This window comes from Drosophila yakuba, chromosome 3R (genome assembly GCF_016746365.2).
Source record: "Drosophila yakuba strain Tai18E2 chromosome 3R, Prin_Dyak_Tai18E2_2.1, whole genome shotgun sequence".
NCBI classification, from domain to species: Eukaryota; Metazoa; Arthropoda; class Insecta; order Diptera; family Drosophilidae; genus Drosophila; species Drosophila yakuba.
Window position 1 is genome coordinate 27610490 of NC_052530.2, and position 14209 is coordinate 27624698.

At 47.1% G+C, this 14209-nt stretch overlaps 3 protein-coding genes across 5 annotated transcripts; 1 reads left to right on the forward strand and 2 right to left on the reverse strand.

Annotated features, from left to right (window-relative positions):
* Positions 1 to 2549: 2549 nt before the first annotated feature.
* Positions 2550 to 11013, forward strand: LOC6538633 (mucin-5AC). Of its 2 annotated transcripts, none has more exons than XM_039375715.1 (6): positions 2550 to 2627; positions 3079 to 3216; positions 5240 to 5454; positions 8240 to 8480; positions 8622 to 8954; positions 9018 to 11013. In XM_039375715.1, exons 2-6 carry the CDS (start codon positions 3177 to 3179, stop codon positions 10700 to 10702), a joined length of 2514 nt encoding a protein of 837 aa, XP_039231649.1. In that variant the 5' UTR covers positions 2550 to 2627; positions 3079 to 3176; the 3' UTR covers positions 10703 to 11013. The 2 variants fall into 2 exon arrangements, with proteins under 2 accessions (XP_039231649.1, XP_039231650.1); XM_039375716.1 differs by having other exon boundaries at positions 8276 to 8480.
* Positions 5629 to 7605, reverse strand: LOC6538634 (kinesin heavy chain). The gene has a single exon (XM_002099118.4). It carries the CDS (start codon positions 7498 to 7500, stop codon positions 6097 to 6099), a length of 1404 nt encoding a protein of 467 aa, XP_002099154.1. The 5' UTR covers positions 7501 to 7605; the 3' UTR covers positions 5629 to 6096.
* A 185-nt stretch (positions 11014 to 11198) lies between the features above and the next one.
* On the reverse strand, positions 11199 to 14172 carry LOC6538635 (ATP-binding cassette sub-family G member 5). Of its 2 annotated transcripts, none has more exons than XM_002099119.4 (12): positions 14121 to 14172; positions 13722 to 13879; positions 13539 to 13647; positions 13280 to 13470; positions 13075 to 13219; positions 12554 to 13019; positions 12373 to 12490; positions 12222 to 12315; positions 12021 to 12159; positions 11774 to 11965; positions 11527 to 11713; positions 11199 to 11470 (listed from the first exon to the last, which is right to left on the reverse strand). In XM_002099119.4, the coding sequence occupies exons 2-12, from the start codon at positions 13779 to 13781 to the stop codon at positions 11357 to 11359; spliced, it is 1815 nt and encodes a 604-aa protein (XP_002099155.1). In that variant the 5' UTR covers positions 13782 to 13879; positions 14121 to 14172; the 3' UTR covers positions 11199 to 11356. The 2 variants fall into 2 exon arrangements, with proteins under 2 accessions (XP_002099155.1, XP_043063061.1); XM_043207126.1 differs by having other exon boundaries at positions 13722 to 13883; positions 14121 to 14163.
* Positions 14173 to 14209: the final 37 nt, after the last annotated feature.

Genomic DNA, 14209 nt, shown 5'->3' on the forward strand with positions numbered 1-14209 from the left:
GCCAAAGGTTTTCCGAGAGCTGCACTTTATCAACGGGAAAATCTGCTGGCAGCCCATGCTCATTGCTGCACAATTACTCAACGACCTGGGTTTCCAATTCCCGCTCGAGTCCCAATCGCAATCCTCGACACTCGTTAGTGCACGCAGGAAAAAAATTATAACAATATAAAAGGAAATAAATGTGTGCCTGAGTATTTCAAGTTCAAAATGATTTGTAGCCTTTTTTTAAAACCACAAACTATATTTTAATCTCTCGATTTAAATTATAAAATTGATTTCAAAATAGTAAAGCTTTTTCTTTCTGTGTAGTTGGCTCTGTGAGTGCACCAGCTTCTGCCTGGTTTTTTGGCATCTTTTGGCGCGTTGCTGGTGGGATGGATGGGATGGGATCGAGAGTCGAGAGTCTGTTCAGGCGCATCTTCAGCTTAATTGAATTTTAGCTGCTGCTGTTGATGCTGCTGCTGCTGGTGGTGATGGTGGTGAATGCATTTTCCATAGGCTCCCACACGTTGTGCAAATGCTTTCGGCACTTTTACTGCACATCGGGCTTACATAATGAGTAAAAATTAAATAATTTACCCCGCCAATGGATTCTGGCGTGTACTGGTGTACTGTAGCTTGTCGCTGCCAGGTGAAACACCGAATTCGTGTCTTTGTCGGCGAGCACATTCATCAATGTCAGGCGTTGAGTCCGAGGCCGTTCAAGCTACGAATAGATTGGTATTTAATTGAAAGCGCCCGCTAATTAGAATCCAATGCGCTTGGATGCTGTGTAATGCCCAGCGATGGATCGTGTCGGACCTCATCTTCCAATAACAATTGGGCATTTGGCATCTGGCATCTGGCACTTCCTTATTGCTGGCCTTTCCCACGCAGAGGGATCGCGTGAGTCATTGGCACACACAGGAGTTGGATGGCAAGGCGAACAAACATTTATTACAAACAGCATTACGGCTCTTGCACAATCGCAATCGGCAGCAAATTAGAAAGATGGCGGCCACTTCCCACAGCTCTTTTTTTGGCAGATGGCTCCGCTCCGCTCCGCTCCGAACTGCTCCACTCCATACCACGCCGGGTTGAAAGTCATCCTCTAGTTGACATTTTTTCGCCAGCTGCTGATCTGCATGACTTTGGCTGCCTGGCCTTTTTCCGGCAGGCAACCTCAACTTTGAAATGCCAAGCTGCCAGTTCAGTGCGACTCGGCTTATGTACTTCAGTTCAGTTCCAGGTGACATGACAGCTTGAGGTTGCTTGCCAGCCATCTTTCCTGGCCAGCAAATATAGAAAATCTTAGCAGCAACGCCCAAGATCCGCCAAAGATCTGGCCAAAAGTAGCAGGCGTGTAAATTCCCACACTGCAGCAAATGCCGTCAAGCTAACCGTCACCATCACCCGAAATCCCCCCGAAATCCATGGAGCACCGTGCCACACTCACCCATATACACATAACCGGATTGGCGGTGGCACCGCGACTTTTGCCCCGACATGGCAGCCGCGGCAGCAACGGCAGATGGGGCAGCAAATGACAAAGCCCCGCCACGGCTATGACATAATACCCAGCGGAAGATGCAACCAACGAGCTTGCTGCACCAGGTGCACTGCGAAAATCAAGAACTTCAAATGGCTCGAAAGGAAATTAAATTTTAAGTGCGCCTTCCTTTTACTGTATTGTAATAAACTGCTATATTTTTACAAGATATTATAAAATAACAAATCAAAGAGAGGTGTTTGTTGTTTACTCACACAGTTTTTTGTGCCCAAATTTGATTAAATTTATGTGTGATATGTAAAGCTCTCTCTGTTTAGGTAGTATTTCTCAGTGTACAGCGGGCGTAATTGATGTGGGGTCGTTGGTCGGGCGGGGGAGTGCTTGCCCATAATCATGAGCGGGCCCTGCGGCCAGCTGACGTAAGTGATGAGCGCCAGCGACTCCTGGCAGTCGGTGTATCGCGTACAATGCAACAAAGTGAGTGTCATATGGTCACACGCTGCGTATGCGTAATTTGCGTTAAGCATACGACAGCGAGCCGCAGCCAAAAAGGCAGCAGCAGAACCAAGAAGCGTTGGAAAAACAAGCACTGAAACGAACAGCAGACGACCACGAAGATGCGAGACGAAGCTGGAACGCCGCTGCGCTGCTTGCGTCGACGTCGCACAGTGGGCATGGGCATAAAAATAAGTATACTTAAGAGGATACAGAAAAATACCTAACTAGATACAAAACTTTAAAACTACATTTATTTACTTTAAACAAAAGTGGAGTTGATATTTTGTAACTCTTACAAATTTCGTGTAAATGCGGATTTAGATAATAATTTAAAACTTGGTTTGTAATTTAAAACTACTTATGTTTAAATGGAGGTATTCCAGTTAAGATCGGAAGTAATGATAATGTGATAACCTATTTACAAATAGTAAAAGGGACTAAATGTGGATTCACACAGTCTGGTCCCACTGTGCACCACTGCGGTTGCTGCCTTGGAAGCAGCGCCGCGTTGGGCTCCAAGTGGTTTTCCTTTCGCTTTCAGAAATCATTTCGCTTCGACAACGTGGACGATAAAGTCACAGATCGCGCATCGCGAGCCCGCTCTGCCCGCTGAACTCGCCTGGTTCGCCTGTCTCCTCCGGTCGGTTTGGTGGTTGCTCCTCAATGGATGTGGTTGGTGGTTGGTGGCTGATGGCTGGTGGTTGGCGGCTGGTGGTTCTGTTGTGACTCTGTGCTTTCCGCTGTTTGCCCAGCCAAGTGCGGCGGAGGCAGACGTCTTCAACGTCTCGCTGCACCATCTAAATGGGTTTTCCGTAGTTTTCGCACCTTGCGAAACACATTTCGTACGCATTTACATACAAGATCGAAGTTTGAAGAATTTTTGCCCTGCTGTCCGCTCATTTCCTACATGACGGACAACTTTTTATGGCGATGATTTTCGCGTTGAGTTAGTGAAAAAAAAAGCAAAAATACAAAGCAAAAAAAAAAACAAAGTAACAAAGAAGCAAAAATCTTGTGCAGTGGGGAGTTTTGCAATCAAATCCCTTCCAATACTCATAAGATTTCTGGTGTTGTGCCCTCTTGTTTTGCAGTGCGATCCATGTGAAAATCGACATTTACTATCAGCTTAATTGCTCTGGATTAATTATTGGATATCATCCTGATTTTGGATTATAAAAACTAATACAACATGCTGAGCATTAGAAATGCAATGATTGCCTTCCTTTTGGGTGAGTAACATTTTTGAGTCTCAAAAAGGATATTATTTTTAATGGTTAGAACTTGTTAAAATTTTGGTTTAAAAATTCGTCGATTTCCTTAATTTATAAATTGAAAATCATTTAAGTATGTGCATACATTTTTTGTAATATTTAAAATTTTAAAAAATATTCTTCTTGCACCGCCAAAATTAATTCCCTATATTCAAAAACATCTTAATTCATAAAGATTAAGTTAAAAGAAAGCCAAGGATTTATTTAATTACATTATAACTGTGTACATCTTTTCCTTGTGATATTTTCGCATTTGTGGATGTCACACTTTTACCCACAATTAGATGACAAATTTTAAAAGTACTGTCTGAATCCTCACCTACTTGTAACTTTGGAAAAACTTTCAGAAAAACGTCGATATTCGATATCGATTGAGTACAAACTTTCTAATCGTTTTTCCAACTAAAAACTAACTTTTGCTTTTTTTGAACCTATTTGCTGCCGATCAACCTTCTCTATAAAATCCCACATTGTGTCTAAACATAAAATATAGCATATCGGTAAACATAAAAAATCGCATGCTCATTAGGCTTCGTTTTTTAACATACAGAAATACAGAAACAGTGCGCTGCTTCAAGGTCCATCGCGAAAGAAATTAATGGCATTCAATGGGTTTTCATATCGATCACATTTGAAATCAAGCGTAATTTGCTTGGCAGCCCCCGCAGCAGGCAGAAATGAAGACAAGGCTGAGAAATGGCAATTACGGCTAAGAGTGGGTCATCAGTAAACATAATTACCATACTGTAAATTATATTTCCAGCGAGAGTTGGAATTGGACAACGCCCAACACACAGTGGCTTATGGGGATTTGAACTGCGTGAGAGCCTAAGTTGGTCCAAAAGTTTTGACCAATTTGTAGTTTCAGCTCGGCAACCAAGCAATTGAAATCGGAATCGAACAATCTGCAGTGGTTGGAGGGGCTGCCATGGATGCCTTTGCCCAGTGCCTGTGCCCCATGCCATCTGCCATCTGCTATCTGCCCAGTCATAGTTCACTGCCAAACAATAGGCTACGCTGCTGGGGTGGAAAGTTGGGTTTGAAATTCACTTGAATTAAATGCGAATCAGAGTCGAGTTTCGGCCACAGCGTCTTTCTTTCTTCGAACTGTGCTGGATGGCTTGTTTTCTCTTTGTTTTGCATTTGAAGTTTCCTTTAACAATTTTTTTGTTTTTTTTTTTGGCATGATAAATGGGGGCGCACTGGGGGATTATGCAACCTGCGACTGCAATTTGCAGCCGTACAAGAGGAGCTTTGTTCTGCAGCTTGCCATGGCAATTACACTTGCCTTAATTGCAGCGAAACCATCTTCCGCTGTCTGCAGAACAGAAGCTTCACAGAATAAAAAAGATACATATATGCAAGCATAAGATATATCTAAATGTATATAAAAAGCCAAGAAGACAACAATGATACATTGTTCAATCTCAGGGTAATTAGCCGGATCCCTGGGTCAGTTTTGCTTTTAATGCCCAATGTGTACACATGTACGACAAGCGTAATCCGTGAATTTGATTGACTTGGCATTTTAATTGCGCGACCCCTATGTGGTCAGTAGATCCAGTGGATCCATTGGTTACCACAGCGATCGTATATCGTTCGTCTGGCCAAAATGTTAATGATGTCGCTCGACATCGCAAATACCAATCGATGCTCCGAAAAAGTAAATAAAAAGCGGTCCCAGGCACTCACAGAACCGAGTTAGTGGCTCCACAGCCTTGGACCGCAGCAAGTGCTCCGGCACACATAAATCACGAGCTCGTCTCGCAGTTGTAAGCGAAAGTGATGCGGCCCGAAGGTCACTTGACCACCAGGCATCGCCATCAACAGCAGCATCGTCTCGATCAGCACCAGCATCAGTTGCCACTAAATACCCATGCGACTCGATTCTGGCACCACTTGAGGTGCCATTTGAAGACCATACCTAACCAGATCACGATTTCTGATTACTTTTTTTTTGTATTGTTTTCCACTCTTGCAGCAACGACACTTTGCAGTGGATACGGACTCGCGCAGGCCCAGTTGCTCGACGAGGACGACGACCTGGCCTTCGGAAGACCCTGGCCCACCTACAGCCTACAGAACATGCCCAAGACGCAGTTCACCTGCCACGACAAGATCCTCGGCGGCTACTACGCCGATCCGGAGACCCAGTGCCAGATGTTCCACGTCTGCGTCAAGCTGCCCGGAGTGGGGGTAAGTGTTGTTGTGCCCAGGTGCAAGTGCTTCTGGTTGAGATCAAGGCAGCAGTGGGTCATGCAGCGAATGACATTGGCTTGGAAATCATATTTTTAACTAGGCATTTATAAGGGGTAATAAATATTTGTATTTCTTTTTTTCCGACCATCCACAGAATCAAAATGGAAATACTTAAAAATTTTAATGATTTTTTTATTGGCCAAAATAATTACCTAATGGACTAACTTAGATTAATCTACAATTTTAAGATTACACGTAAAGATAGGCAGCACATAAAGCACACATACAGCAGACAAGGGCGAAACATTACAGAATATAGAATTTATGCTGTTGCAGGCAAATTTGATAGTGCTCAATAAAAATCTTTTTTTTTTTTTTTCTGCAACTCTATCACAGCGTAAAACGAAAGACTTAGGCAACGAACTTGCCGACAGCCAATGGCTCGGTTCCGTCGCGCCAGCTAAATGGCAAAGTGGCACAGTCAGATGCGCTGCACTGGGGAATGTGTGAGATAGCTCCAAATGGTTCGTGACTGGTCCGGATAGCCGGATGGCTTTGGTGCTCACAAAACCAGAAGAAGAAGACGCTTGACTGGCTGACCTTTAAGCGGGTGCTTCGCTGGGAGCCGAGTGCAAAGTGCTATAGACTAGGCTCTTCCAACGGGCTCTTCCGCGAATATGCATCATGCTCATCTGCATCCTGCCGTGGTAGTCGCATTGCTTTCCTGTGCCACCAACGCTGCATTGACTGGCACATGGAATCAAACAATTCGAACAGCTGGCGCAGCTGCCTGCGCTCATGGTCCTGGATATCCAAGCTTTGCCGTTGCCACATTCCCTGGAACATGTCCGTGTACTCGGCTATTTTGTCCTGGAACTTTCGCGTTTGATCTCTCAGCTCCATGTGAACGGATAGCAAGAGATTGCTCTGCCTAATCAGTTGACAATTTTTTACGTCTAGTTGCTGCTCCAAGTGGCAGTTCCTCTCCGTCAAGTAATCTATGTCCGTCTGAAGGTCCTTTAGCTTTTCAATCGACATTTCTGCCTCTGAGCGAATTTCCAGCATTTTCTGCTCTAATTGCTGCTCTAAATCGATCTCTGAGGTCATTAGGTCCTGCTTTGAACTATCGCCTGCTTCGAGGCTCTCCAGAAATCGCAGTAGCTCTTCCTTGTCCACCACTATTCCTAAGGCCTTGTTCCGCAAGCAGCGATATTTAGCCCGCTCCTGCCTTAATACTCTTCTCCACACCTCGGAGGGCACTAGGACATTGGAGTTTGGCGAGGGAGTGGGTGCCGGTGCCACTAGATGGTCGCTACTCTTCGGCGGATCCGTGTAGTTGATTATCACCGTCCTGCTCCCGTTGCCCATTAGTTGATTGAGTATCCTTGTCAGTCGAATGTTGTAGTACCGAATGTGCGTCTTCGGACTGCTGGCCAGTGCCTGGAACAAATTGATAAGCGTATCCAGGGGCGTGTCGGATTCGAGTGGCGGCGAATCCTCCTTCAGTTGCTGCAGGTGGACCAGCTGCAGTCTGCCGCAACATTTCCGCAACTGATCGCCATTCGTCTGCTTCACATGGACGGTGAAGATCAGGTGCGGGTAAACGCCGCCTGCAGCCACCTTGTCCATGACCCTCGCGATATAGGTGTGTACCCCGCGGGACGTGGCCACAAAGTGATCTCGGGTCGACCGGCGATTGCATCCCTTGAGGCTCACCACCAGGTCGTTCGACTCCCCGTTCAGTTGGACGTAACGCACCGACACGTGCACCTCCATGTTCGTTTCCAACTCGTAAATGCGGGTGAACAGCTCACCCAAGATGCGGCTGACCACATCCGATGGATCGGCTCCATGGTTAATTGGCATGCCACCACAGCTGAAGATTGTGCTGGTGCGTCCATTGAGGACCTGATCGAGCACCTCGCTGATGGCCTCCGCGCTCACTTCCAGTTGCAAGTCGGTGGGAGATGTCAAGAGTTTGCGGAACAGATAGACCCTCATCTCGCCGGGATGAGGGCACTTTGTCGCCGGGCTGCATAACATAAAAGGAAAAGGAACAATCAAACGGAATAGGAAAAACGAGTTTTGTACGCGGCTGTGACGTGTGAGTTTTTACGAATCTTTTTTTTTTTTTTTGGTTTTACGATCCAATAGATGCCAGCCTGTCAATTAGCCTACTGTTCGCAGTTACTGCAGTGCCAGATGCACAGATCCATCGAGAACTCGATCGAGAACGTTCACTTCTCGCGGCCTGCGAGGCTTCCCTGCGGCCCAAGCCAAATGCCAAGTGGCAAGTGGCAAGTGGCAAGTGTAAATGCCAAAGTTTGCGACAGGCCACCGATCGCTTCTGGTTGCTGTGGCATTCAAGTCGCCTCACAAGGAAGCCACTGATTGGATATATGTGCATCTACACTGCCAATCAATAAAAGAAGAAACTCTAAAATTAATTTGTAACTATTTAATCAGGGCATCGCATGACAATGGCTCTGAATTTGGAAAACTTAAAGTTGTTTATGATTTATTGGTAGCTCTAGTGTTGTTCAAATATTTATTATATTTATATCAATGATTCTTTTTTTTCCAATTGCAATGTTGGCCCAGTTTAGATTGACTTAGTGTAGAGCTAAATAACAAGCTGCAGCTGCTGCCTAGTTCTTGGCCTTAATGCTTTATTTTTTTTTGGCTTAATCGAATTCACATTTAACATTGAATTTTGCATGTTGCTCTGCCAATCTAATGGTGCTGTTTTTGGTGCTTTTGATGCTTTCGCTGTATTGCGCAGCTCCTTCATCGAAGAGCTAATCCGTTTGTCCAACAGGTGCAGGACTATCGATTCCTCTGTCCCAACACAACCGCCTTCGACCAGGAGCTGCAGATCTGCGCCAATTGGTTGGACGTGGACTGCGACAAGGCCACCTCCTTCTACGACAATGGCCATCTCAACGATCTCTACAGCGGCGGCGACGAGAGCAAATCCGCCAACGAAGAGGAGGCCACCTTCCACCTTCAACGCGCCGAAACTGGTAAGTGCTAGATGTACACTACAAAAAATTAAGTTATTTAGTAATTAATTGGTATGTGGTATCGAATGGTGTTTAGTTACTTGAACGGAAGTGGCAGTCGTGACTTGAGCTTACTTTATACAGGGTTATCTTTAATTGCAGGCGATGTACGTCGCTCGAAGGAGAACCACAACCATAACAATATCAACAACAATCGTGGAGCGGAGCAAAAGGCACGCCATCGCCCCAATTATGCCCAGACAGGTGGCAGCTCCAGCTCCAGCTCCAGTTCCAGTTCCAGCTCCAGTCCCAAATCGGAGATCACGCAGCCCACCAAACGACCCATTTCCACCTATTACACGCCGACCACTTTGGGCAGCACCACCACCACCACTTCCAGCACTTCGACCACAACCACGACGGAACGCAACTATTACAACAACAATTACAACAACAATTACAACAACAATTACAGCAACAATGACGACTCCAAGCGTAAGAAACAATAGGCTCTTGGCTTGCAGTACGCCCAATAACTAATCACGATCCCATCCACAGAAGACTTGGACGACATCTTCAAGGGCTCCCACAGCTCGCACTTCTTCTCCAACCGCCACGGGGGTCGGGAATACGACGAGGAACCCAGCCGCCCCAAGCCCAATGACTTTACGGATTACCAGCGCAAGACGACCCGGGTCACGCCCACGCGCGGTGGCCAACGATCCACTTCCGGTTCGAGTAGTCCGATCCCGTCCAGCACCGCTGCTCCCAGCACCACCAAGTCCCTGAAGAAGATCACGCTGCATGCCACCTTCAACACGGACTTCCTGGACAGCTCACCGCACACCAAGAGTCCATCTTACAGTGCGGTCACCACTCCGCGCCCCAGCAGCAGCATCACCAGTCGCTTCAGCTTCGGTTCCAATGACTTTTCCACGCAGGAACGGATTCAGCCAACCACATATAATCCCAACAACGGTGCCTACCGCTTCAAGACCACCTCGCCACCGGCCAGCTCCACCAAGGTGACGGGCAAGGGAGTCCAGGACTTTGAGAAGCGCAGCAAACCCACAACGGCGGCTGTGCGCAAACAGAAACTGGGTCCCCAGGAGTCCAACTTCATCAACCAAAACGAGTTTGTGGATCTCTCCAAGAGCACCAAGCTGCAGCAGCCCCAACCCTTCCAGGTGGCGCAGAATAAGCCAAACCAATTGGAACCACACTACCAGCGACACAAGCCGCAGGTGACCCGAGTGGGTGGCCAGGAGCCAGCTCCCTTCTCAGCACCCAGTTCCAAGCCGCGCTCCTTCACCAGCCGGGGAAGCATCACCTACAAGGCCACCACCGAGCGGTATGTTGACCAGGAGCTGTACTATCCCACCACCAGTTCCACAACCAGGGCCAAGGAAGCCTACACGCCCACGACCTTCCGACCCACCACCTACAAGAAACCTTACGAGCAGAGCTACCAGACGCAGCTCACCCATCGACCCACCCAGGCGGCCACCAAGAAGGCAGCCAGTGCGGTGACCTCAGCTCCACCCACTACCGGCAATCCCCATGCCAATGTGGATGAGGACGATGGACAGTATCATCCGGAACTGTACGAGAACGACTTTCCACGCAATCGTATCCGCTTCCTGCGCAATCGATCCACCAGCTCGACTACCTCGACCACAAGTGCTCCGGTGGTTTCCAGCCGGCAGCCACATGGCTTCCAGCAGGCACATCATCATCTCAAGAGCCAACAGCAATCCGTTTACCAAAAGGAGCGGGAACGAGAACGGGAACGGGAGAGGGAGCGTGAGCGTGAGCGGGAATCGGACCTCAGCGACGAGGAGGAGCTCTTCAAGACCGCCCAGTCACTGAACTTTGGAGCGGCCAGCATCAATAAACTGAGGGCGGACATCTACAAGGCGGAGAAGACCTCGCAGCAGTACAACTCGCAGTACAGTCCGCAGCTGGCATCTAGTCCGCAGGCCAGCAGTAGCAGCACCACTAGCACCACCAGTACCACAACTAGCACCACCACCACCACCACCACTCGTCGCCCTCCGACCACAGCCAGAGCCACCACTACCACCTTCACAACAAGTGCACCACCAGCCGTGGAGTCCAAGAAGTCGGCTAAAAGCAAAAAGGAGCAGCAGCAGCTCGAGAAGAAGGAGCGACCAGCTGGCAAGAGGCCACCACATGCAGACGAGGACACCAGCTACGATTACGCCTACTACGACACGGACTGAGCGCACTGATCCTGCCCAGGACTCGCACTAACTACTTGCATAACCACACCCCATAGCCCACCCTTTCCGGACCACACATACCCCCCACATACATACATAGGTGCCACAGTAATTTAAAGAGAGATCCTCCCATGAATAGCATGCTCATCAGAATTGCAAACACATACATTTGCGTACATATCTTACTTACGACCCGCTTGACACCCATTAACACTCGCGTACATTCATTCAATCCGTTTCAGATGCGTTCTAATGAATTTCCATGCGTGTATCTAGTTATTTAAATAAAACGAATCTATTGTTAGTCGTTAGACAATTGTTAAATTGAAGCGAATTGGCAGCGAAAACCGTAGCGAGAACCGGCTGGGGAATGTTTTCAGAAATTGCATTGAACTATTTTGTACTTGTCGTCCAATATTCAATGAATTCACTACGAAATTGTATTAGCCTTAAGTTTTCTTGTAAATAAAATGATGTGTAATTCGTAAAAATATTGTTTGATGTTCGTTCAGTGCAGCAATCTATAATTCTATACAAAAAAAAGTTTTTATACTTTTTAAATAGATACATTGAGAAGTTTTTATTTTGTTAAATTATAGTTAAATCTAGTGAAAACTCGGAAACATCATATCTGCACTGCAAAATCGAAGATCCTTAGTCCTTGAACTTCTGGCGAACACATCGCGGCATGGGAAATAGGTAAACCAGCATGTTAAAGGCGGCCAAACCCACAGCAAAAGCGCAGGAGGCAGCCACATCGATGGTTTCCTGTGCAACAAATGATACAATCATTCAAGAACCAGCCATATGAACATGCCACTTACATCGGGATCCGGCAATCCCAGTCGCTCGTGCATGAAATCCGCTGGCTTGGGACAGATCACGGAGGCGGTGGGCGTGCAGTTGAGTTTCCTCGACTGGAAGGCGATGCTGTGCAGCAAAGAGGATGCGTAACGCGTGTGGGTGCCCTTCGTGTTGTCCTGCAGCCAAGGCTGAAGTCCCTTGAAGGAGCTAATGGCACAGACACCTTAAGTAATTCAACACCTTAAGTATAAAGACCACCGCACTCACCGCACAGTTCCACTGGCCAGTGCAATGCTGATGACAAGCACATAGGTCACCGCAATGGCTGCGTTGAAGGGAACCTTGACCACTAATAGAAATGCGATCGTGAGCTGTTCAGCCAGTACAAAACTGGACCAAAGGGCCACCAGCAAGTAGGCGAAGACAGTGCCATTGTTGTACTTCACATCCAGCAGAAGACTGAAAGAAGTAGTCACTTAGTATTGAATCGGATACCCAGAGTCATGGAACTTACGGATACACAACACAGCTGGCTATTACAGCGGATACGGCGGAGAATGGTATGGACACGGAGTTGTAGGCAATCAGTAGAGTGGTGCCCGAGTAGAGACCCTCTGGAGTGTCCTGTGAAAACTTCTTGCGCCAAATGGGAACTACGAAATGGTTAAGGATGCTAAGACAAACTTGGAAACTTGGACAGTAAATCGTAACTTACATAGAGATATGGTAGTTAGAACTCCGCAGCCGTACGACAGCCCCAAAATATTAAGAATCATGCCGTTTTTGGTAAAGAATCCATGGGCATCGTCCTAAAAAATTAAGTTTGTTGCATAATGCATAAAATGTATAATAAAGTATAGTAATACCCCGACATCCGTGTAAAATGCCCATAGGATGCTTAAGGCCACGGGAAGTAGCAAAAGGCGTAGAAATAGCGTCTTCATACCAACGAGTCCACAGGAGAAGGTCGAAGCCAGTAGTTTTCTAAAAATAAGAATATATCAAATATGTTATCATAATCGCATATAACTAATAAGCTATACTTACAGGTACAGCATAACCCAAACTTTGAGCTCCCCAGGCTTGCCATACGCCAGCGGCACCTTGCCAGATCCCATGTTGTTCAGCGGAGCATCCGAGATGGGAGTTTCCCTGGAGAAGCGTTCCACCAATGCCTCGATCTGCTGACTCGACTCCAGGAAACGATCGCGACTGCGACGATCCACAGTGGACAGGCAGAGATAGTACATGAGAGGGTTCTCCAGCTGGGGACAAGGGAATCCAATGCCATGGAAGTACTCCAGCATGGCACGAGTGCCACCCGAGTAAACCACACCGCCCAGGCAGAGGAACAGTGCCCTGTCCAGGAATGGGAACACATCGGAGCGAGGCTTCTCCAGCGACAGAAGAATTCCGCAGCCCGTCTTCTTGGCCGTGTTGGACAAAATGGATATGAGCAGATAGGCACTCAAGGGATCCAGGCCATGGGTGGGCTCATCCAGCAATAACATGACTAGAAGGACATTTTAGTTCATTAAGGATTCCTTGTGCTGTATGCAGGATCTCACCAGGATCTCTGACCAACTGTATGCCAATGGCCAGCCGACGGGCCTCACTGATGTTAAGGTACTCCACTCTCTTGTGCGCCACTTGGGAAAGGGCCAAGTCGGCCAGGACTTGGCGCACTTTGGAACTCTTCAGATAGCCACTCAACTAAAAAGGGAATCCACGTAACTTCTATTCATATTATAAACGTATGTAGGTACTACTTACGATGGTGGGTGTGTAGTGGAGTGTCTGGGCCACCGTAAGACCAGGAACAAAGGTGCAGGACTGGGTGACATAGCCGCATCTCTGTTGAAACAATGCCTTGGATAGCGGCGATCCATTGAGCAGCACCTGACCACGAGTGGCTCCATCGGCACGTCTGGAAATGACATCTAAAAGAGCCCTCTTGCCACTGCCTAAAAGGGATAATAATATTATTATTTTGTATTTATATTTCGTTAAATATAAATAGATAAAAAAATACCCTTTGAGCCCAGAATGGCCATAACCTCGCCGCTGTGCACGGTCAGATTGACACCTTTGAGCACCAGGGCCGAATTGCCGGCTCCATTGAAACAGCCACCACCATCCACCTGTTGTTTGGGCCAAAAAGAAAACAAAGACGGCTTAATAGCGGGGGTTTTTCACGAGTCTGAAGAGAACGCACCTCGGTGGTGTGGAAAATGTTGTGGGCTTCCAGTACGTAGTCGCTGCCGATCATTTTCATAGCCGCCACTGGGAGAGCCGCTTTGGTTTGTTTATACTTCTCGTGCTCTTCGGGCCGGAAACGCTCTCTTCGTGACTCAAGAGTGGCTTAGTTAGGAGCTGACTTCCAGGGAAGAAAGAGAGAATATGAAGAATATGAATATAAGAGAGATGAGATGTATAGAGACTTGGTTATACATTCATATTTGGTAGAAACTGAATACTAGGACTGTACGCCTTTTCAAATTAGAAAAATTCTATAATTATTATTCATACATTCTTTATACGTTTTTAAAGAACTTTAATACATTATAGATATTTTGGTTACTTGGCTAAAATATTTTTCTGCAGACTGACTTACCTCCGCGAACACGTCCTCACCAACTGAGCGCGCGTTTCCAACTGAACTGAAACTGTTGCTTGCCCACATAGGCCATTCCAATTGGCATG